The 24943-nt window shown below is 39.3% G+C and overlaps 1 protein-coding gene across 2 annotated transcripts in view; it reads left to right on the forward strand.

Annotated features, from left to right (window-relative positions):
• The window catches only part of grid1b (glutamate receptor, ionotropic, delta 1b), a 620249-nt gene that overhangs the window by 514213 nt on the left and 81093 nt on the right, over window positions 1–24943 (forward strand). For both annotated transcript variants that reach the window (XM_088069739.1, XM_088069738.1), the window contains exons 8-9: window positions 3130–3249; window positions 23226–23327. In XM_088069739.1, coding sequence (XP_087925865.1) covers window positions 3130–3249; window positions 23226–23327 — 222 coding nt within the window. The remainder of the gene's footprint in view (window positions 1–3129; window positions 3250–23225; window positions 23328–24943) is intronic.

Genomic DNA, 24943 nt, shown 5'->3' on the forward strand with positions numbered 1-24943 from the left:
AGTGAGAAGAAATACAAACTTGTGACAGTGGAAAATGACGGTACAGCAACATTGTTCTTTTCTTTAAAAAATACTGCATTTATTTCCTTTTTTATAGACAAATTCTCTGTCATACACTTGACTGTTTTATTTTTCCTCTCTGTCCTTTACTTTTTCTTTGCAGCTCTCATGACCTTGTCTCAGTTGCAAACCTAATTTTCCATCAGAATCAGACACACTGTCAGCTCTGAGTTCAGAAATCGCTGCCCTGCTGCACAAACAGCCTCCCGCCGCCTCACTTACGTTGTATTTCTTTATTTTTTTGAGGACAGATGGAGGACTGGAAGCATCGCTGACTCTGTAGCAAGCTGTTCGCAAACCAAAACAAACATTATCAGACATTATTTTCCTCCAGGTGACAATGAGCTCAACCTTTGCAGCTGACGGACCAACATTTAGCCGGCCGGCCTGCGGTGACGGGCGTCTTCAGTCTTGGTTTACGTCCAACCTGAACTGATGGAAGCCGTGAAATGACATTTCATCCGTGGCCTTTGAGGGGAACAGCACTGCTGTCAGCAGCTCAGTTCAGCTCACTCTGTCAGCCTCGAATCGTATTTTCTATGACGTACAGAGGGAGTGAGAGAGCAGACGTCACTGATCACACGCTGATAACCCCGAGCAGTGATCAATAAATAATGATTAATTGGGGCTGTATCTATATCTGAGCATCTTCTTTCTTGGGCTGAGAGTTTTTACGTGGATTCATGTGTTCAGCGTTCTTTGTGTCCTTTTTGGGGTCAAAAATCTGACATTAATATCACACAAGCATTATGGGATGCCGCTTCATATTAAAGCTACAGGCAGGGTGGCGGCAGCAGTGTCAAAGGTCAAGACGGCAAAACTCTCAGCAGGTTTTCTGCAGCGGTGTTGTCACCAGGGAGTCTGCAGGTCCTTAAAAAGCCTTAGAAAGCCGTAAAATCTGCTTTTTTTAAGCTACAGGAAGGGTGGCGACAACACTTTTAACCATTTAAAACCTGCAAAAATTTAGTGTGATTTCTGTCAAAAGGGGAAAAAGGTGATAAGCAGCTTAAGAAATGTTCCACAAGTTGCAAGAAATTAGAAGATTTTGAAAATTAAAAAAAAAGAAGCTAGGAGAAAATGTCATGGAAAAAAAAGAAAAACACTAAGGAACAACTTATATATTACATATTTATAATTATTTAATTTTTTTTTTTTTTAATGTCACGTTTTTGAAAAAAATCAAGCTCTTTGAGTTCCTTTAAAAGCGCTTTATAAATAAGATGTATTATTATTATTATAATTATTTATTATTATTAAGCAGATTTGTTCGGGTTTTAAAAGGCTAAAGATCACAACAGTAAATTCTCTACCTTTCCTCTGCACCAGTGTTTCACAATATTGGGATTTCCAACTTTAATATCTTGAAATATATCGGTTTTTGACACCAGCAAAAAATATATATAACAAGGCGTTAACAGGACAATCTTTCCTCTCAGTTAGTAGCTGAAAACAACAGAATAATTAAAAGAAAAAGAAAGCTCAGCTTTATTATTGCATCGATAATGCTGAAAATAAGTATTTGAAGCTGTTTTAAATATTGAATTGATATTGATACTGATGAAGTGTTGTTTTTGACAGCTCTCTCCTCCCCTTCATCCCTCTATACTATCGTCCTCCCTCCTTTTCTCGTACACTATTCCTCCCTCAGTTACTCCTTTTTGTTATCTTCATGTCTCTCTCCCTTCATCCGTCCCTCGTCTGTCTCACTGTCCCTGCCTCTCCTTGTCACTTCATTATATTTTATATGCATGGACATTAAAGTTTACAACACTGGCAAGGCCCCTTTACAACGGTACAAGATAGAATACAGTTTAATAAAGTACTCTTAATATCTGCTGTCTGATTCGTGCTGCAGCGTGTTCGGCTTCAAAGTCCTCCACAGGAAATAACTACATGTTGGATATTAGGAAAGCCAGGTATCATTTGTCCGTGCTTTCAAAATGTCGAGAGATTAGAAAAGTTTGACAGTTTGTCTGCCTTTCGTCCTGCCGATAGCCATGGCCAGGGGCGCTGTGTTTTTGGGTTGCCTCTCTGTGTGTCCGTCTATCTGTAAATCTGTAAATCTCTACGTCTGTACATTTACCTCCATGTCCAATTCTCATGAATGTGATATCTTAAGAACCCTTACAGGAAATGTCTTCAATTTTGGCACTAACGTCCATTTGGACTCAGTTTAGATTTTGGTTGTCCAAGGTCACTGCGCTCCTGTCTTCTCAATGTTATGAATACAATATCTCAATAACACATTTTTTTCAAATTTGGCACAAACATCCTCTTCAAGTTAAGCATAAACTAATTACATTTTTGTAGTCAAAGATCAAGGTCAGAAATTGCAGAAGTTTCATTATGATAGCTTAAGAACACCTTGAGGGATTCATGCATGAAATTATTAAATTTTTGCAAGGTCGATGTGAAAATGCATCAATTTCATTATGTTGAACGTGATATCTTCACAACATCTTGAGGAAATTTCGTAAAATTTGACAAAAACTTCCACTTGGCCTCAAGCATGATTTCATTAGAACGTGGTGGTCGTAGGTCACGATGACCATGCGTCCTCTTGTCTTTATGACTGCAGTACCTCAAGGAGGCCATGAGGGAGTTTCCTAAAATTTGGCACAAAGGTTCACTTGGAGTTTACAATACTGAGCTGATGACACTAATGTTTGTGTCGTTCTCCTGAGCCGTTTTTTCAATAACTGAATGTGAACTCTGCAGCTCGACTGATGTGCGGAGGCGTACAGCTGACAGGTGGTTATTGTAGTTTTTTTAACGACCCCACTGTGGTTAAGGTCTGATCCGGTTTTGCAACAAAAACTTCTTGTTAAAGTTCAGGAAAAAAAAAAAGTCTCCTGCTCGTGTCACACACTTTATTGGCCCGTCCATCCTGAAGCTGGATTGCCATAAAGAGTAAATGAGTCAAATAAAAGAAGGAGGTCAAGATAAAGGAGACTCTGATGTTTATTGGCATCATAATTAAAGTCACAAAAGTTTACAGTTTTAGCAGAGAGACGGTAAACGTGTCCATGATTTTTGACTCCTCTCTCGTCTCTGTCTCTCGTCCTTCAGGGCAACATCACGGGTCTGACAGGTACGATGGATTTTAAGGACAGCGGCTCCAACTCTCACGTCCAGTTCGAGATCCTCGGCTCCAGCTTCAGCGAGACCTTCGGCAAGGACATCAAAAGGGTGAGTTCACAGTGTTTCACTTTAACGAGCGTGCTGACATCGCCTACACGTGTCAGAAACTAAAACGCTGCAGTCGGATGTTCGGACAGAGCAGACATGTCGTCTCAGCTCCAGTATTCAGGCTGACATTGGCCTTTTCAGAGCCTCTTTCTGTGGGAGGACTTGATTTTTCCAGCACGTTTAAAGAGAGCGGCAGTCGATTCTGAGCGTGTGTGTTGTCGCGGTGAACGATCCCTGATGCTGTTTGTTGATATGAGCAGATTTTTTTGTTAAAGAAAAGTTGGAAACTTTCCACAAGCTTTTCCACCACAGTTTTAGTAGCTTTTTATCCGTCAAAGAGTGGCCTGGTTAATGTTTGCAAATTAGCTACTTTAACCCTTTGAAACCTGGTTTGGCATTGTCTTTTTTTGTGCTGCATTCAGACGTCTTTCACAAGCTATTTAACCCTTTGAAACCTGAGCAAAAGGGTTTGATTTCTCGTAAAAACATAAGGAAAGAAAGCAATGACCAATTTGGCATTTTGTTATTTTGGGGGGAGTTTTTCCTGTAAGCTGAGTTCACTTTTGGCTGTTTGACAAACTTCCATTTCTGAGCTGAAAACTGCCAGCAGCTCAGTCTGACACACACCTCTCAAACTCTCACTTACACACTGACACACACACACAAACACATGGCACTCACACATTCATCTCTACACCTTTTCTCTGCGTGTCACACTCTTTCACACACACACACACACACACACACACACACACACACACACACACACACACACACACACACACACACACACACACTCAGTCTCTCACTGACTGACACTCTGACACGATGTACAACTTCTCCTCAAACATGAAAACACTTTTCTCCCTCTAAGACAGACACAGATAAATCACGCACACACACACACAGACCCAGATTTATCTCAAAGATACTTTAAACACAAACTTACAGTCACATTAACACACAAAAGAACATAATAATATATAATATAATATCTTTTTTAAAAAAAATAATTTTCTGGATTTAATGTCACGAGGTCCAATCAAATTAAAAACTTTTTCAATGAATGACGACATACGTATGTTGATTGTTATCAACGTGTTTTACTTGAGAAAGTTTTTAATTTTTTCAGTATTTGAAGTTCCATTTAAGCAAAATTGTCCACACCTCAAAGTAACTGATGTGAGTTCATGTTTTTTTTCTTCAGTTTGAGTTACTGTAAAATTATTCTTAAATTTAATTCCAAGTGGAACTATGAAAAAGTCAAGTTAATTTTGAATTTCTTTAAGCTGTAGTAACCCTGGATTCAGAAAATGAAGCAAAAGAGCGGCATTTTTTAAATTTATTTCTAAGCACGTTGGCACTAAGAAAAACCAATGTGTGTACGCAGGCCCACACACACACACACACACACACACACACACACACACACACACACACACACACTGAGCCTTCTGTGTTTGCTGAGCGTTGGCCTGACAGCTCTGCCTCGTACTGTTCGGAGGAGCGCCGCCGGCTGTTATTGTTGTTGTTGATATGGTTGAATGTCATCAGCCGTCGTGTCGGCAGCTGAAGCCCATCGATCGTGTGCAACACGTCGTGTAAAGCGGTTCAGACGAGTCCCAGCTCGGCCTGCAGAGGAGGCCTTGAATTCAGTATTTGTAAAATCCCGGCGACAGTCGAGGGTCTTCCGTCAAACTTTGGGAGTTTTCGGTGCTGAATGTGCGAGCTGAAGTTCTTTTTTTTCATCTGTGTGATGCTTTTCTGTGTTAGCTCATCGGGATTAGTTTAAAGAAATACCATAAAATTTTTTTAAAAAGCCTCATCCCAATTCATCGCCCCCTGTGTCGACACGTTTTGACAAATAAAGGCCTGTCTCTGTTAGAGGCTCCCTCAGGTTACCATGGTTACCATGCAGTTCATTTTTATACATGTTTTTTGGATGTTTAAAACCGGGTTGTTGACGACCTGCTGAAGATAACATCAGTTAGCTGCTCAGATCACGCAGACAAATATGTTTATATGTATAAACTTTTGTCAGTATGGAAATGATGCACACAATGTTAGCTCGGTAAGAGTCTCTGAAATTTGAAATTTAATATCGGCTCAAACATGATTGAAATCTGGACTATGAACAAAATCCAGAAAACTTCTGATACCAGATTTTTGGTCCGTTACCTTCAGATTCTGGATTCATTTGCAGATATTCGTTTATAACCCGCTGACTGTTTTTCTGATTTCTGTTTCATGATGAATGAGTATGAGCAGCTGCAGTAGACGGTGAAAATGAAACTCTTCCTCATTTCAGGATAAAACAATTATTTTGTTAACGCGCAGCACCGACATATCTCCTGAGTCTCGGCAGCGTGCCGCCCTCAGTGCCTCATGGGAGCTGTAGTTGTCGAACAGGCAGATTTACAGTTGTGCGTCTTCCTTTGTGGATGAGGACAGTCATCATTCATACACCAGCAAGCGCTCTCACCTCTTGCTTCATTAATTTTTCCAATTATTGAAAAAGTTGTTTAACCATGTTAACCTTGATTAACAGCAACGCTGCAAACGCTCTTCCCTCGCTGCTAAACCAATCAATATTTAATAGCATGAATGAGGTTTTAATTAACTCTCTGAAGACTTTAAAGTCGCCTCCCTGTACATGCGGTTAGGCTCCATCGTACGGTAGATTAATCCACGCACGAGAGCAGCGTAACATGAAACACTATGCATGTTATCGCTGTTTTCAGAGCTGATGTGCTGCAGCTCTTCAGTCTATAATTTAATTTATTATTAGTTTCTGTGTCACACTCACAACCTTCGTGTGACGCACGCAGCTGCACTCAGTCAATCTCCATCTCTGCTTAAACAGGTTTATGTAATATTACTTTGTGAGGAATATTATTTCCAAGGCCGCCTTATGTAACACACTTCTGTATTGTAGTGTACAATTAGTGTGGGTTCAAAGAAGTTGAGTTTGGCTAAAAATATACGTGAGGAGATAAACGATAGACTTTAACAACTTCAGATAACTCTGACTATGAAGGATTCATCAGGAAAGGAGAGAAAAAAGGAAATCAACGACAAAAACAGGGTTTTCAGCCATTGCAACAAAAAAAGAGGTAGAAGGTAAAAGAGAGTAAGTATGACAGTGAATATTTCCATGACTTTGGAAAACATGGAGTTAAAAGGCAATGACCAGCTTACCACAAATTGCAAGAAATAAGTAAAATGTGACAAGACAATTACATGAAAATACTTTTTTTAAAAAAGAGGAGAGGATGTTAGAAATTGTTAGAAAATTTGAAAAAACAATAAAACTGGAAAAAATATATTTCAAATTATGTTACAAAAGATACGCACAACAAACATTTTTTGTCACTTTTTTAAGGTCATTGTCTTTTTTCTTTTTTTTGCTAATTTTCAGGTAATATTTTTTGTAACTTTTTTTCTGATTTCTTTTTTAAATTTTTTTTGGCCACTCCTTGTTAAATTCTGCCCATGTTTTCAGAAGAAATCAAACCAAATTTGCTCAGGTTTCAAAGGGTAAAAATATGACATAAGAAAAGAGATCAAGAATGTAAGGAAGGAGGGACAAAAGGCATAAAATCTAAATAAATGTTTATTGTGATTAAAGTCACAGATGGAGGGAGGCGATTTTTCTCGTTTTCACTTTCAATAATTCTTTGAGTCGAGCGGCTGATCACTGAGTCGCTCCTCAAATCTATTTTCTTCTGTTTTATCCAAAGTTAAAGTGTTGAAACAGAAATACAAAATGAACGCACACATATTTTAAAAGCTTTATTATCAGTTTGGTTCCATAAAACACGCACAATGTGAATTATTTTATTTATAATCAGTTTTATACAGAACAACACGCATACCTAACAATTTAGATGATTTAGCAGCTTCTTGCTAATGTGTGTAAGGATGTTAGGGCACACACACACACACACACACACACACACACACACACACTCACACAAAGACATTAGTTACTGCACTGATGAAGATTTAATCACCTGGCTTCTCCTTTTGAGTTATGAGTCCCTGTGTGTTATGTAATTGCCATTAGGAGAAAACAGGCCTATAGCTCACACACACACACACACACACACACACACACACACACACACAAACACACACCAATACATATTGATACCCCCGCCCATCTGCAAAGAAATATATCTCCAATTTAAACACACACACTTAATGAAGACCTCCCTGTTATTCGGCCTCTCACACACATACAAATACATGATTATTATTAACATACATCACATGTTGGACCTCCGTGTGCTGCAGAGTGCCTCGTATACATACAGCACACACAGATTTCACCAACATGCATGTAAATAAAAGTAACTGCATGAAAGTGTCAACACACAACAATGTGTGCATCATCATAAACAGGAAGAATCAGCTGCAGAAACACACTTTTTTAACGATTTGTTCGTAGTTTTTTTGTTTACTTAACATAATTAATGCTTTGATTGTTCTAAATGTTTGCACGATTTCAGACTTTAACCAGTCAGACTTTTTGTATGGTACTTTTTATACAATCTGTAACACAGCGTATTAATATTTATACATAGTATTTTATTTTTTTAAATATATAATATTTTAATATATGTTTCTATTTAATCTAGGTGACTGCATGGGCAGCAGTTAATATATAAATACCATATTACACTTTACATTTGATCAAAATTGATATTTAATACGTGAATTAATAAAAAGGTTTCTTCCCATTGACCAAACATTGACTTTTGCCGCCATGTTTCCGCATTCATGACTGACACATTGTTATCAGCAATAGAAAATAAACCTGTCAAGGTTTTGGACATCCATCGCCATGGTTACTGTAATGTTATCGTGAGAGGAGAGTTTTGTAACATTGCGAGAGAAGTCGTATATTATCACTCAAAGGAAACACAGTCATCTCACAACATTGTTGTATCAAAATTTTCAAAAATATCGCTCAAGTTTTGCGCAAATCTGTAATGGAAACCCAGCTAGCGTCGAAAAGTTTTGGGGAAATCAGACAATTACGAATGCAGCGATGCCCCAAAAAGGCTATGTCTGCAGACTGTTTTTAAAGCATGTTTTTAGTGGTTTTACTGGTCGATACGGTCATGAGTTCGAGGGAAGTTTGTTGGACTTTTGTCTCTGGAGTCGTTCTTAGCTGATGTTTTAGTAGAACAGAGAAAACATCTGCTTTGAAAACAGAATTAATTGCAAGAAAAAAACTTTACCATCTGTCCTGCAGTTGTGCTCTGAGCTGGATACCTGCATCTCACCTGTTCGTCTGATCTCAGATCTGTGAGCGAAGCGGGAAATCTCGACCAGCGAGTCTGCGGGGACGTGTTTCTTTAGGCCGTGAGTGTGTTTGTGTGAGGGGAGACGAGCCCGATGTGAGCTGATGGCACACGGGAAAGTTTTATAGAGTTTGTGATGTGCAGGTAGATGTTGTGTGGCTGGATGTGAGATATCAGCTCTCATCAAACACACACACACACACACACACACACACACACACACACACACACACACACACTCGATTCATTTTCCCCTACAGTGTCACTCTTATCCAAATCTCCATCTTCCTGTGCTGCTGTCCGCGCCTCCCCTCTCTCGTCTCGAGGCCATTTCTCAAAGCAAATTTCCCCCATAGATGAAACCCCCCCCCCCTCCAGATCAGACCTGATAGAGATTGAAATGTCGTTTTCTCTCTTTCCCCGGAAACTTGTGCCGCCGCGGCGCTCCGGTCCTTCAGACCTCCCCTGTGTGTGTTATTCCATCTATCTGTCCTCACTTTTCTCATCTCATTGACTTTTGATGCGTCTTTGCAGCAATTTGTTGTCGGTAAATCGCCCTCCCACAGAAAAAAACGTTATTTCTTCCATCCTCTTCGATTTGTCGCAGCGAGCGAACGTGTGTCAGAGGACATTACGCTCTCGCCCACCGTCCTCAGAGGGAGTGTCGGCGGATGGCTGTTTTTTAATCAGACGGGTGACGTCCGCTGGGGCGACTTCAGCAGACAGATCATCTCTACAACTTCTAATAGGGCCTAAATTTAGCTCCAGTGGTTCTCAAACTGAGGTATGAGGACTCTCAGGGGTCTGACGGGACTCCTTTAAGGGGTCACGCAAAATGAGGAAAATTAAGAACTATTTAATTATAATTATGAACAATTTAGACCGTCAGTGATGTTGCTCGATATGATAAAGATATTCAAACCTGCAGCGAGCTCAGTGGACGCGGATATTTAAACGGGTTGTTACTTGGTAACCCTGATCTTGTCCATTAATATCTGTGTTCTTATCTGCAGGTATGATTGTCCCCAACGTTGTGTGAAATTGCATGATTTGTTTCATCAAATTAAATTGGCCTTTAAAGTCCTCCTGCGTATTCAGCTGCCAATAAAATAGTCTGAAAGTTTAATTTGTACTTGACCCTGACATAAAAAAAGAGAGTGTTAAATAAAGTCTAATAAACACTGTGACACTGTGAAAGGTAAAGTCCAGATGTTTCGAAGAGGAGTTTCTAAAGGTACTTATCCTCACTTCTCATTCCAAACTCGGCAAACTCGTCAGTTTTTTTGACAGTAAAAGCCACTTTCTGCATCCAATCTGAACGTGTCTGGACGGCGTCAGCTGAGAGCGTGCTCAGACAGAACTGGTGACGTTTTTGTGAAACGCTGTCGGCATCCGGCGCGTCCGCATGCAGCATGTGAACACGGCCTGACGGAGCCGGTCTCCTGGGCATGAAAAGCTGAAGGACAGCGTCCGATAATAACGCTGCTTACGACCTAATATAAGGAGCATGAGTGAGCACGTGGGGGGTGGTCGGGTCCCACAAAAATGTTTGACTTTTGTGCTGAAGTCCGGAGTTTGCCTCTCGTGTGGATGCAAATGTTGTTTCTTTACCATGTGCCTCTTTGGCTTAAACCTAACCATCGCTAAAGTCCAGGCTTGTAATGTAATGGAAATTGAGGTGAAGTTGTGGAAATATTCTAAATATAAGATACACTTAAACTGATGTTGATTTTTATGTTTGCTAAAGTAGTTCTGCTGCTGCCTCCGTCCACAGCAGTACATTGTTTAGCTTCAGTGTCCGTACTCCTGCCTGCTTCTCCAAAATGACATCTGCTGTAAGTAATACACTGACTGTGGATAAGTAACTTTTACAACTCCACTTTAAACTATAACTTTAAAGCTCTGTGTGAAAACGAATAATTAAAAAGGAGAAAAAAGAGGATAAGTCACTGTTGCATTATTTACTTAAAAAAATGGAGATTGTGTATAATAGGAAGAAAAAGTCTCCGTGAATATTAATTTGGTCTGATGATGATCGTCTATGATGAGAAACAAAACATTTTATTGATAAAAAAGAGGCCAATATAGCACAAACCTTTTGCATAATTCTTAAACGAGGTTGAAGGTGAAAATAAAGTTTGAAGTGTGAAAAGCTCTGAAAGCTCCCTTGAATTCGCTCTTTGACGACGGTCCCTAACTTCAGCTGAGGAGCTCTTGTCCAGTTTACCATCACCCTTCGTGGCGCTCCACCATCTGCTGTCAGCAGAAACGTGCTGGCAGCAGATGGTCGACGGAGCGCCGCCCTCTCACGTACAGTCTGGTATCATGTCAAAAATAACCGAGGAAACAGATTATTGCTTTCTATAGAACTTTAATATGTTGAAGCAGAAACATGTTTTTCTTTTTTGTCTCTGTTTATTTTTAGTTAATTTTCTCAGAATTTTTTACAGATTATTTACTTTTTGGGGGGGTGGGGGGTTCTTGTTATATTGCTAATTTCCTTTTTGTGTGAATCATTCGTTATTTCAGATTATAACTTTATGCAAATGACACTTGAGAATCCCATATGTGTGATTTGTCATATGTGACTCAGACTTCTGTTTTAATGCAGCTGATGGATCCCCAAAATGAAGGCATCATTCATGACAGACACATGTTTTCATAATTAATCACTGGGCTCTGATCAGACGCCCATTTCTCCATCCTCAGCCTCGTCTTTGTCTCGTCTTTTCTCTCTCCGTCAGCCTCTCGTCTTTCACAGAAGAGCTAAAGAGGTTTGCAATTATTTTGTTGAGGGCAGAAATTACTCGCCCGTTGGTCCATAATGGAGACGGCATTGTTACCGGCCCTTCTGAAATGAATCCATTAGAAATGTTGGAGAACGAAAATGAGCCTTAGACGGCGCTAATTTCAAATCCCTGAGGTAATTTGGAGTCGTTAACAACAATTTACGCCTTTGAAAACTTGAAGCTCTCTAATTTGTGTGAATAATATGTGGAACAAGACATATTTTTCTCTCTTTTAATTTTTCCCCCCCAAAGCCTCAAAGATGGAGCATTTTTTTCTTTTTTTGTTTCTATCAGGCGTGGGCCGTGATGAATGACCGCCGAGCTCCTGGTCGTCCCATTAAGAGACACCAAATTAGGTTTATTGATAATGACAGGACTGAAGACACTGTAATCAAACAAAATGACAGAAACAGACGTAATATTTGGATTTCAGAGAAGACCTGATATAAAACTAATCCTTCAGTCGTGGACATTTTTAGTACGAATGTTTGATTTTATAGTTCTTATAGATTTTTGTTCAATCATTAATGAATATTACCACAGCGTACTCACAGTACGTCTTCAGAAAACAAAGATTAGCTCAACGTCACAGCTGATTTGTGTCTGATGGATGAAAACACATCCATAAAAATAATAACCAAAACTGAAAAACAAGAACATCTGAAAAACAATCTCTGGCAGACTCAGAGGATGTCAGAGCGCTCGGAAGCTTAAATGAAAGAGACCAGACTAAAAATGTCACCTGAACAACACAAAAAACAGTTTCTTTCCCAAAATTAGCGTGTGTGCTAACTCGTGCTGCATTGCAGTGGACTTCTGCGTCTACACATAAAACTTTGTATTTTTCTGCGTCAGCTGTTTACGCCCGATGTGATGCACTAAAGTTATCAGACTGCAGGAGCTTCAGATATCTGATAAATGTCATTTTCCATTCACAGATTTAACTGTTACGTCCACAAACTTTACCTGGATTTTAAAGCGTGCAGCTCTGCTGATGGAGGCTGACAAACATTTCTAATAAATCCAGAGCAAAGTAAAGTCCAAAAGTCAAAATCCATGAAAAAAAGAGAAATAATTTCCAAAATTTACAACATGTTGCTGTCTAAAGAAATATTCAGTTTCATTCTGCTTTGATGGCGTTTAGCCTTTCACCTTTTTCCTTAGCCTGCATTTCCCATCATGCCTAGTGCTGGACTGAGTGGTTTTTAGTTTGCAGTGAATGTTTTCTGTCAGTGTTTATGTGTCCGTTCAGGACACGCGGGTTTCTGCTGGTTTCTGTCGTCTTTGTGTTGGTTTATATTTACATCACGTGTGAGTCGGCGTCTCTTTCATTTGCTGAGCTGTTTTTCTGATTTCCCAACACGCTGCACATCCATGGAGTGAAATTCATTTCAATTATATTGTTGCCTCCTGCCTCAGTTGCTACAATATTGTGACTCTTGCAAGCGCCGTGATTCAGAAGTAATCGTTTACGTGATGAGGAAGGTGTGCCTTTATGCAAATTTGAGCATGTTGTAAATGTCTTGTGGACCAACCAGATTGCTCGGTCAGAGCCGCTTGTTGTGTGATCAGACGACGGTTTGATCGCGTGCTCCTCCAGTCTGCGTGTTGGGCAACGTATTGAACCCCACATCGCTCCTGACGGCGTGTGATTGTTTCAAAGATGAGCAGCAGGTGGCGCCTCGTGCGGTCGTCTTGGCCGTGTGTGTAAATGTGTGTGTGGGTGGCTGAAAGCTTCGAGTGGTGGGAAGACGGGAAAAGTGTTACGCAGGTTCAAATCCACATACCAGTGATCCGTGCAGTAAAACTGAGCGTCAGTCCAAGCGGAAAATCTGGCCTGATGATGGAACGAAGGATAAAAGATCATTTGAAATGGAAATCAGCAGAAAATTGAGAAATCTAGCAGTTGTTGATATATTTGACTTTGGAGGCAAGCTGAACACGTGAACATGTTTGGAGGGAAATCATTAAAGCTGTTGTTATTGTTTTTGTTTGTCGTCATCCGCATTAAAAATGTAACTTCTTTCGCTGGAAGCCACAGACTGATCGACTTCACACAGAGTCTAAATAAAGCATCGTGCGGAGAAACTGCTGGTGAGCGTTCACGTCTCCAGCTGAGTTAAAATGATGGAAAAACAGATTTTTTTAAAGTTGAGTAATGCAGTGAAGGTTGAATATGAAGTCCCTGCAGCAGAGCTAATTATCCAACACCCACAGATCATCTTTGAGATGAACAAAAAAGGTAGAAATCAAAAGCTGGGAGACACGCTGAAACACACACACACATGTATATGTGCACCAATTGCTATTCATATGTGTGTGTTTTCTTTGAAAGGCCCCAGAGAGCGAAGCTTTGTGTAGATTACAAACATCAAAGAGGTTTCATAACAGGAAATACATCAGAGAATATCCTGCCAACACAAGAGTGTAACACTGCAGCCCCAGTCAGTGTGTGTGTGTGTGTGTGTGTGTGTGTGTGTGTGTGTGTGTGTGTGTGTGTGTGTGTGTGTGTGTGTGTGTGTGTGTGTGTGTGAGGTCAGTTTGTGTGTGTGGCAGCACATGTGTAATTGTGAGGACTTGACCTTAGAGTGTGTGTGTGTGTGTGTGTCCTTGCAGTAAATATGTGTTTACATCAGCAGAATCTCTTCCAAGGATCTTTTATATCACACTGCATGTTACTGCACCGTGGATAGTTGTGTGTGTGTGTGTGTGTGTGTGTTTGATTGCAGAATAGAAAACCCTATAACACAGTTTTAAAATGAAAAAAAATCTACAAAGTGCTCTACAAACATGAAAAAAACTGTTGAATTTAAGATGCTTTTTAAAAAATTACACGAATTATAGCAATTGAGATCTGAGAGTTAATAATAAGAATAAAATTTAAATTAAAATCACACTTTAAACCTTTAAATCCAGATCATCAGTTTGATTACTGTCAAACGACATGGGAAAAAAAGAAACCAGCAATTTAGCATAAATGTGAGAGGTGAAAATGACCTGAAACTCAGCTTTAAAAAAAAGAGAGAAACTTTTGAAAATTATCAAATAACTGGGGGGAAAATATCAAGAAAATAATAATTATGGGTATTATAATATTTTGTAAATTATTATTATTATTATTGTATGTAATTATACATTTTTTTATTCTTTTTTATCACTTTTGGGGGGTTCATATTCTGTTTTTGGGCCTTTTCTGTTTTGTGCAAATTTCAGGCAATTTTCTAATTTTTTACTAATTTCTTGCTAAATTTTTGGGTCATTTCTTATTCAGTAACTTGTTGCCTTTTTTTCCCCGTGCTTTAGGGTGGAATCAAGCCAGTTTGGAGGATGGGCATTTTTATTAACATTTTTATTCGAGTACTGGCATTAAATTATTACAGAATGCTCTCACAAAAAATCAAGTAGGTAATAAAGGTTAGAATAGGAAAACAAATTAGCCGACAACAGACAAACAGGTTAATTTAAAACTCGTTTATTAAATTACAAAGCTATAATTTGCCGATAACGCCTCTAATTCGGAGTTAACGTGAGAAAAATCAAAACTTTCTGTCTATAGTAAAGAAAAAATCAAATCGTAGCTGAAGAGAGGAGTGTGCTTCACCTGCAGAAACTCAAACATCATCAACATAAAAAAAGAGTTTATTCCAGCCAGCGGCCGACAGGTGACAGGTGATCTGAGGGAGGCATAAACTGCAATAACAGCCGAGTGATGAGGGCTCAGCTCTGAAACACACACTCCTTTTAAATCACCAATCAAAGAGAGGGATGAGGAGGAGGTGAAGGCGTGGAAATAAAAGACGAGCGGTGGCAGCGAGTCGAGGCGGGGGTTCAGCGCGGGGGGAGGCGAGAAAAGGTGGCAAACGCTGGCATTTGGCTCTGCTGTCCACGGGAGAGTGAGTTACAGAAATACAGCCGGCGTAGCCTTTCGGATGACAGCAGGAGAAAAAAAAGGGCTGACATTTGAGGAAAAGGAGCAGGGAGGACAGGAATAATGCATGAGCAGCAGCAGCGAAGTAGAGATTTATCCGCCGTGTTTGACCTCCGCTGGGAGGAGAGCGCGACGAAAAGACAGAGCCGGATGTGAAACATCAGCACGGAGAGCAGCTCCTCATCAGATCGCCGCTGACGGGCCTCACGAGATGATTCCTGAGGATTGTTAAATTTACAGAGATTTGATTTGAATCTATCTGCATCAGGCAGACCGAAGCTCGTCAGGGCAAATGTCGAAACGATGCTGAAAAATGCTGCAGCAGCGAGGAATGCAGATCTGCTCAGATTAAGTTTCTATTGACGTAATGTTTAAATAAATGTGAAAAATGTTCATACTGAACAAATCTGTAATCGTCACGAGCAGCGTGGCTCCAGAGATGGCACTTTGGTCCGCACTAAAATAAATCATCTTCGTGTCCGAACGACTTTCCCTCTAGCTCCACCATCAGGTCAAATACATGTTCAGCTCTTTGGCTCTTAAGTTTATGACCAGATATCTTCAATAAAACACTCCCATCAGCCTCAGCTGTAACACGAGTAGACATCTATGTAGCCGATGATGAGGTTAGAGGTCCAAGCTAAGACCCGAATGTCCTAAAATCCTGAAAATGTTCTAAAATCCAAGAAATGTACTGAAATCCAAGAAAAGTCCTAAAATTCTAGAAGTGCTGCAAAATCTTAGATGTTTTCCAAAATACTAGAAAAGTCCTAAAATACTGAAAAAAATCCTAAAATCCCAGAAATGTCCTAAAATACTGAAAAAAAAAACAAATAAATCCATAAATCCCAGAAATGTCATAAAATCCGAGAAATATTCTTAGAAATGTCCTAAAATTCTAGAAATGTACTAAAGTCTTACAAATGTCCTAGAATTCTGGAAATATTATGAAATCCTAGAAATGTCCTAAAATCCTAAAAATGTTCTGAAATTCTTTAAATGTCCTAAAGTCTAAAATAAAAGTATGAGCCAGAAAATGAGTCTAGCAGCTCGTCTTTAAAGCACCTCTCAGTCAGCGTTATTGGATAAACCGATCTCGGTGAAGAGCATGAAGATGAGATGATGCAACCTAACGAAACGGTCTGTTAATGATTATCGAATTAAATCAGCATGTTGTGACGTCTGATGCATTTCAATGAGCCGGTTAGCAGCCGATCACGTTTCCCTCCACGTCTGTCTGAACTCGGAGCCAAAGCGCCACAGTAACTTTTTTAAAAAAAGGAATCAAAGAAAGATGGAGCTTGTGCAGCAGCTTGACATGAAGTGAAGAAGTGGCTGCTCTTCATCACCTGAACCTGGCTCAGACCCTGAGCTGTGAATCCTCTCCGTCTCCTGCACCTCATCCAGTCCTTCATCCGGTCCTTCATCCGGTCCTTCATCCAGTCCTTCATCCGGTCCTTCAACCGGTCCTTCATCCGGTCCTTGGATGGTTTCTGCGGGCGCTCTGGATGTGAATGTGTGTCTGCTGCTCATTACAGAGCAGCTTCTCCTCTTTCTGCTGGTTTCCAGTCCAGCACAGGATGTCCTGTCTGCACAGGTCCACTGTTCAGGTTGATTCTTTGAGGCTGTGATGAAAGTAAAGTCTCTTTAGGAGGAAAAAATGATCTAAATCTTTTTCTCTTAGACGTGCAGGAATCACAGAATCAGAGTTTAAAGGAAGACAGATCTCCAGACGTTTGTCTTTATGTGCTGAAAGAAAAACTGCTGCTTTATGAGCTGCAGGAGAAACTCTGTTTATCGGTAAAACTCGAAAACGTATTCACTGCCCGGGTCACATTCAAGGACATTTATTCAAGTTTTCTCAAAGAAGTATCTTTTGTGCCATAGCAGCCCGAACTCGTCAAACAGCGCCGCTCTGTCAGTCCGTACGAGCGTGTCACGAGAGGCACTGAAGCTGGACGGCGTCAGAGGAGAACATGGTCAGACTGAACCTGTGGCGCTGTTATTGTACGCTGACGGACAGCCAGAAGGCACCGAGCGTGTCAACATGCAACCCACACGGGCGGTGTCACCTGATAACGCGGCCCAGATGGACCCGGTCGTGTGAGTGAAACGCTGAAGGACGGCGTCAGGTATTAATTATGACTTATGGTGCTGAGCTTCGTGTGGGAGTGCAGAGTTTGCTGTTAAAGCTGATCATGTTTTATTTAGTTAACCGTTTTCAGCAGGTATTCGGGTTCAGGACTTCGGACTCTTGTCGGACTCATCTGTCTTGACTTGTGACTTGAGTGCAAAGACTTGCGGTGTTGTGCGTGCAGGAGGTGATCATATGAACCGCTGGCTTGTCTCGATATAAACAGATTATTTAAAACTCTTTTTTTTCTTACTCACAGGCATTACTGTTAAAGAGACATTTAACTCCTTTTATGAATATTTGACCACATTTAATAAAAACATCAGAATTTAAAAAAAAAAGTTAAAGCATCATAGGTCGTCTTCAAAAGTGTGTTAACCTTTCAACTCTGAGCAAATTGGTGTGATTTTTTTTTAAAGGCACGAGGCGAAAAAAAAGCAATATAAAACTTGGTACGAAATGTTTCACAAATTGCAAGAAATTAGTAGATTTTGATTTTTTTTTTTAAATCAAGGTATCATAATTACATATTTAAAGTTATGTTATACAATAATTATAATTTTCTAAACACCTTTTCCAAGTTTCTACTTTCTATTTCCTTTTTTCTTCTTTTTTTTTACTAATTTAAGTTCATTTTTCTTGTACTTTATACAGACCTTTTGCTATTTTTTTTGCATTAGCCCTCTTCCATTTTTTGCTCTTTTTTCATCTTTTCTTTTCTAAAATCCTTTAAATCAATCAAGTCTTTGTCTCTTCTGTGCATCGAGCACCGTGATTGGCTGTTAAACACAATGACATCATTGCTAATATAAGAATGACTCTCTGTTGCAGCTACACATATTAAGCCAGTTTTCTGTGGTTTTTAAGGGTTAAACAGAATGAGGGACAGTGTCACTGACTAATGAGATAAAAAAGAATCGGCAGAAGTGTTGTTTCTTTGTGCAGATTGTGTAACGTGCTGATCCTGTTATGAAGCGTCCCTCGGCATATTCTCGGGCGTCTCATATTTTTGTTGTCTCCTCTTCGTCTCATTAAGCAGCTCCTCTTACGGCGCGCGGCAACACGGCCGCCGTAAGTCAGCGAAATGAGCCGCACTTAGAAAGAGCGGCGGCTCACCTGGGACTGTCTGGCATTTTGGAAAATCTATTTCTGCTATTAATAATGTAATAATTGTCAGGAATAACGGGCGCTGTGTTCACGGTGGAGTGAAGCTCGGCCTCGCGGTGCAGCACAGATCGTCTTTGTTATTTCGGGGAGCTTTAGTGGTTCAGTAAAAAGTGGCGACTGTGGCTGTGAGCCAAACTTTTCAACGTCAGGGCACCGGGACATAAATTCAGCATTTTAAATCAATACACTGAAATTTGGAACTTAATTTGAATCTTGAGCACATTGGCCTGATTTCTTTCAAAAACATGGGAAGAAGAAGAAAAAATTACCCAAATTAGAAAAATAAATAAAGAAAAAAGAAAAAAGTAAAAACAAATAAAAATACAAACAAACAAGGAAATGACCTGGATTTTTTTTTTTAAATAATGATAATTCTATAAAATTATCAAACCCTTTCAGTTATTTTAACCTTTGAACTCTGAGCACATTGGTGTGTTTTTTTCTTCCTCAAAATCACAAGAAAAAAAGCAATGAGTAAATGTCCCATAAATGTCAAGAAATTTTAAAAGGTGACAAGAAAATTCCCTAAAAAGAGGTTTTATTTTAAGAATTTTTTTGAAAAAATAGGGAAAAAACCCAGAACACTGTAATTTAAATAATTTAATACTGAAAATATATTCCACAATAAAATCTATAACAAAATGCATAAAATAAAGGCTTTTGTTTTCAGCGCGATTGTAGGATTTTAGAATGTTTCCAGGATTTAAGACATTTCTCAGATTTTGAGACATTTCTAGGACTTTGGGACATTTCCAGGATTTTTGGAAATTTCTAGGATTAAAGGACATTTTTCAGATTATTGGACAATTTTCAGATTTTGGGACATTTTAAGGACTTAAGGACGTTTCCAGCATTCAGGACATTTCTCAGATTTTAGGACATCAGTGTCTCAGCTGTGTCCTCTGTCGGGGGTGTGGAGGATCCTCCTCTGCCTCTTTTTTTGATCAACAAGCTCTATTTTGATGCTGTTTTATGTCTCTGACACCTCATGGAGACTAAAAGTACAGAAACATTTCTCAGTGTGAATCACTTTATTTTGATTGTGAATTAGAAAATGTCTGGGGGGCCACCAGGGGCCCTATTAGGGGCCAGATTTGGCCCATGGGCTGTGAGTTGAGTGTCAGTGCTGTAAAGAAACAGGAAAAACCAGACTTGAAGGAGGCAGTTTGCTCTGAAGAGGTTTTTATTTTCAGCCACATGACACTCCTTTAAAGTAAATCACAGTTTTTATTGTGCTGGTAGAATTTAAAAGCCACCGAAGCCCCAAATATTGCGTTCATGTGACATTAAGGGGAACCGCGAACATGAGTCAGACTTAATATCATAATTTGATTTTATTTCTCCTGCAGTGTGTGGGTGCAGTAAACAGACAGCAGTGACGGGGTCGGGGACAGTTTCACCGTCACTGCGAGGCCTCATTACAGAGCCTCAGAGAGCAGAACAGCTTCAGCCTCTCCACTGGAGTTTCTCCCTCCGCTCCTGCAGCTCAGCCGCTGATAAGAGACATAAGAGAGAGGAGGAGTCCTAATTTATGTGCGTGTGTTAATGAAGAACTCCCCCTCCGCCTCACACACATGAAGACAAACGAGGAGATCATCGAAAGGACAGCGAGCTCAGAATAGCTCTCTGATTATTAAACAAGCGCTCCCTCTTTTCTTTCTTTTTCTGTCCTCTCCGCCTCCTTCCTCTCATCTCATTTAGCCTCCTCCTCTCTGCTCCTCCATCACTCTCAGCTCTCCTCCTCCTCCTCCTCCTCCTCCGCGAGCTTTGTCTTACTCTGTTTCTCTCATCTTCAGCTCGTGTTTGTTTGTTTGGAGGGTTTAAAATGTTGCACAGATCGTTCACTCCTTTGAGACAGTTTGTGGTTTTTTGCTACACCGAGGACTCGACTCGACCGAAACATTTCTTAGACCTTCCTTTTTTTGAGCCACGCTCGCTTCGTGGCTGTAATGGGCAAAAAAACACACAAAAAACCCAGATCAACAGGTCAAGACGTGTCACTGTCTATTGGAGTCACAGGCGTTACTCCCTTGTGATGGTGATGTAATTGGGAAACAGATTTTAGGGTGCAGCAGCGATGTCTGCAGTGGGGTAGTTCCCGCCAAAACACAACACACACTTTTTTTTCTGTGTAACATAATTTTAAATATTTAATCATAATAATTATAAACATGGTTTTCTGTAAGTTTTCCCCACGTTTTTTTGTTTTTATTATTTTTTTAAATAATCATAATAATTCCCTGTCCTTTTTTAAAAAAAAAATAATTTTCAGGTCATTTTCTTGTCACCTTTTACCTTTTACTATATATATATATTTTTTTGAAAATTTTAGACATTTTGTGCCAAGTTAAACTTGTGTGTTTAAACTTTATTCATTTATTTATTTATCTTTACCAATTTCTTGCTAATTTCGGGGCCATTTAGCTGCTCATTGCCTCCTTGAATTTTTGAAAGAAATGGGGCCAATTTGCTCTCATTTCAAAAGAGTTAAATACAGAAGAGAACAAGAAAAACGATTTCAATTCTCCAAAAGTTTTAGTTTTTTGTTCGTTTCCATTCGTTGATTCATTGGGTTTTTTTCTGATAACTTCATACATTGTATTAATGATCAGAAAAGCTTCAGTATGTTTTTATCAGATGTGAGTAAACACGCTCGGCTGCGTTTGATCATCATCATTAGAGGAGTATCAGCAGAGTAATTTGTCTCAGACTTCCCGGCGTGTTAGCGGCGTGTTAGTGCCGTGTTATTGTGTGACCCTGTGTGTCTGTTTACAGCTCTGCGCTCCGAACAACCAGAAACAGACAGCGTGTTTCTCTTAATGACGCTAATTAAGACGATCTGTCAGAGATTACGGAGCGTGCTCACATTAACTGTCGACTAAAATGAATCCGAGCGTGCTGGATCTCACTGTTTTATTAGCCTCCTCTAATGGGAGAGTGACCCGATATTATTGTATTGATTGTTTTTTTACTCTGATGAATGAAACTGTACATAAACGGATTAGTTTAATTATGCAGCGCCGCCGCAGACAGTGAGTCTATATTCATAAGAGCCGCCGTCATAAGCAGTTAGATGATTTTCTTCATGTGTTCAAACACTGAAGTGATTCTGGATAATTCAGTGGGAAAAATCTCAGAGACATGAATGAGTGTGAAGTACAGAAAAAAATCAATTTCAACGATACCAATGATAATTTCTATTTTTACAGTGTTTTGCTGTGATAAATGTTGTGAATTTTAAGGAAATTCATTGTAAATCAAAAAATGACACCACTTTTCTATTTAAAAAAAGTTTTTTCTTTAATCCTCAAAATGTTTTAATTTTTAAAAAGTTGATTTCTATCAAAAGCACCCAAAAAAACAAAAAAAATCTCCAAAATGTTTTCTTTAAAAATCACTAAAATGTATGAAGAAAAAAAGTGTAAACCTAGGGCTGGGTGTTAAACGATAACAATATACCGATATAACTTTTCCTCGATTGAAATATGAGATGTAGTTGATAGAATGTGGATAGAAAGCATTCAAGACATGTCCGCTCCGCTCTCATTGTCCACCGGTGTCTCCGTAGGTGTCTCCGCCGGTGTTTCCGTTGGTGTCTCTGTTGGTGTCTCCGAATGAATGGGATGAGACGGAGATGAAAGAAAGAGCTCGACGGGGTTTCAAACTCTGGCCGTTATGAGTTCAGGATCTCTGCCTCCTTTTGTCACTAATTGGAAATTACCTCCTTTCACATGTGAAAAGAAAAAAAGACTTTGTGGGGACATTATATATAGATCATTATGTGATCTTATATGAGCTCAGCGTGTGTATGAAGCTGATTTATTCATCTTTGAATTCCTTTTCCTGAGAGGGACGTTTGGAGCTTTGAGAGGGTTTGTTGGACCTAATTAGGTCAGTTTGGTTTTGTGTGCAGCTCATAATGCTCTGAATGCTGGAGTGAGTTTTTGGCATGCTCTATAGATGTCCCTTATTCACTGCGTTCGTCTCTTTGTCCGTGTCTCATTTGTGAACCTGTCGAGATCAGTGAATGCATTTTTTAAACATGCAGCCTGTGAGCTGCTTGGCATTGGCTTTAACCCTTTAAAACCTGCGAAAATTGGCTTTATTTTTTTACTAAAACATGGGAAGTAGTCGATAAGCAACTTAAGAAGAAGTGACCCCGAAATCAGCAAAAATTTAGTAAATAATACAAGAAAATTACAAAAAAATAAAAACATTAAACATTACCAAACATATACAGCCCAAAACAAACAAATACAAACCCAAAATAACAATAATAAAACAGCAAATTTAAAAATAAATAAACAAAATGACTTGAAAAAAACGAAAAGAAATTATCATAATTCTGCTAAATAATTTTAAATATATACTTGTGTTAACTTTAAATAAAGAGGTCTCTGAGAATTTCCCCCCCCCAGTTTTTTAAAAAAAAACTTTTCTAAATCTACTGATTTCTTGCCGAGTTGCTCAGAGTTCAAAGGTTTACTTATATTTACTTCATACTTGTGAAAGGCGTCTGAAAGCACAAGAAAGAAATGTCGATCCAGGTCTCAAAGGGTTAATTGTTGGTCGCTCTGCCTGTTGCATCACCTCTCCTTGTTTTCTCTGTTTACAATATTTCTTCTGTGTGTCGCTTTTTTTCCCTCCAGCTCGCCACGTGGGACTCGGTGCACGGCCTGAACGGCAGCCTGAAGGAGAGCCGGATCGAGAACGGCATGCAGGGAGTGACGGTCAAAGTTGTCACGTTACTGGTAGGTGACGTCTGTGTGAAAGGGTTAAACATTTAGCTGCCATAAAACAAACAACCAATAACACAAGAAACTAAAATTCAAAATATAATGCACTCATGTACCTGTATGTGTGTACTGCAAATACTTTCAGCTACTCAGAGTCAGTGTAAGTAAACTCGACTGTGTGCAGAGTCAGCAGACACGGTTACATGATTTGATTTGATTTAATTTATTTTAAACATGTGAAAAGGAAATAGAGAAAATATGCAAAAAACAAACAGACAAAAAAAGTAATAATTACAGACAATGAAATTCATAAAGCAAAAGAAACGGTCAACTAAATAATGACTTTCTTTACATATTTGAATAGTAGTGAGAAGAAGTGAAAACTTCTCCATAAATCACTGAATAATATTTAGCCAGCTTCCGTAGTCATTTAAACCTATACTATAACTAATTAAATATAAACATAAGACCACGTACATAAAATTAAATATCTACAATTTTTATCATTATTTACAGGAAAAAAGAGGGAAATAAAGTGGGAAAAAATGAATATCCACATATAACCACATAAATTAGCAGTGACCCCTGTAAACACACGGTGATTGAATTCATTCTTGTACCTCCTGAAAATCATGTTTTTATACATAATTTTAAACTGGTTTATGTCTGGACTTTAACTTTAGCTCAACGTTCAAACTGTTCTGTAGTTTAATGCCACAAATTCATAAACAAAAACTTAACTATATGATTTCACATGGAGCCTGAATATCTGATTAGATATTAGTTTAAAACCCCAAACAGATTAAACGTGATCCAAACTGATTCTTCAATGCGACTGAGAAAAAGTGTGCATGAAAACACAACTAATGCCGGAGGTTTACGGGGAAAAGCCGTCGCACTCATCTCCCAAACAATTTAAGCAAATGGTCATTAGAATTCAAACAGAAAAATACATAATAAAACCACAAAATGTCTCCAAACTGTTCGTCCAAAGTAATCAAACTGTCCTGAAGCCCCGACATGCCAAGTTGTTTTGAAAAACATCACTTGCATCAAGTTTAGCTCTCTGCGCGTTTAATACCAAACTGAAATTCACAAAACTTCACAACCCTGCGTTAAGAATTTATTTAAAAATAATAAAAGTTGAAGGTACATGTTCACACTGACGGTATTTGTGTTTAAAACGATCGGCGCGCGCGTGTGTGTGTGTGTGTGTGTGTGTGTGTGTGTGTGTGTGTGTGTGTGTGTCAGTGGAAGTGTGTCTCTGTGTTAGATTAGTCTTTAAACTCGATGAGAGAAAATACAATCTGTGCCGCTTGCTCCACTCTGTCAATTTACTTCTTTAAACACAAGTTCAATTCTTGATCTAACAAAAAATAATCCCACACTCGGCGGCACAAAGTACACTCGGATGAATCGGCAGTAAAACCACCTCAGTCAATAAAGAAAAACTCCTTCACACAGCTCACAAACTGAGTTTTCATCATCCGTGTGCTCGCACTTTCTCACCACCCAAAAGTTGTTGGGGTTTTTTTCTCGTAGAGGGCATCGATCCAGCACCTCGGCTTAAAGCAGCGCCTCCGGTCAGCGTGATTAGTTTAAGAGATACAAACAGACAAGGTTTTTTTGGG

This window comes from Plectropomus leopardus, chromosome 19 (genome assembly GCF_026936395.1).
Source record: "Plectropomus leopardus strain MGB_pleo_1.0 chromosome 19, ASM2693639v1, whole genome shotgun sequence".
Classification (NCBI taxonomy): Eukaryota; Metazoa; Chordata; class Actinopteri; order Perciformes; family Serranidae; genus Plectropomus; species Plectropomus leopardus.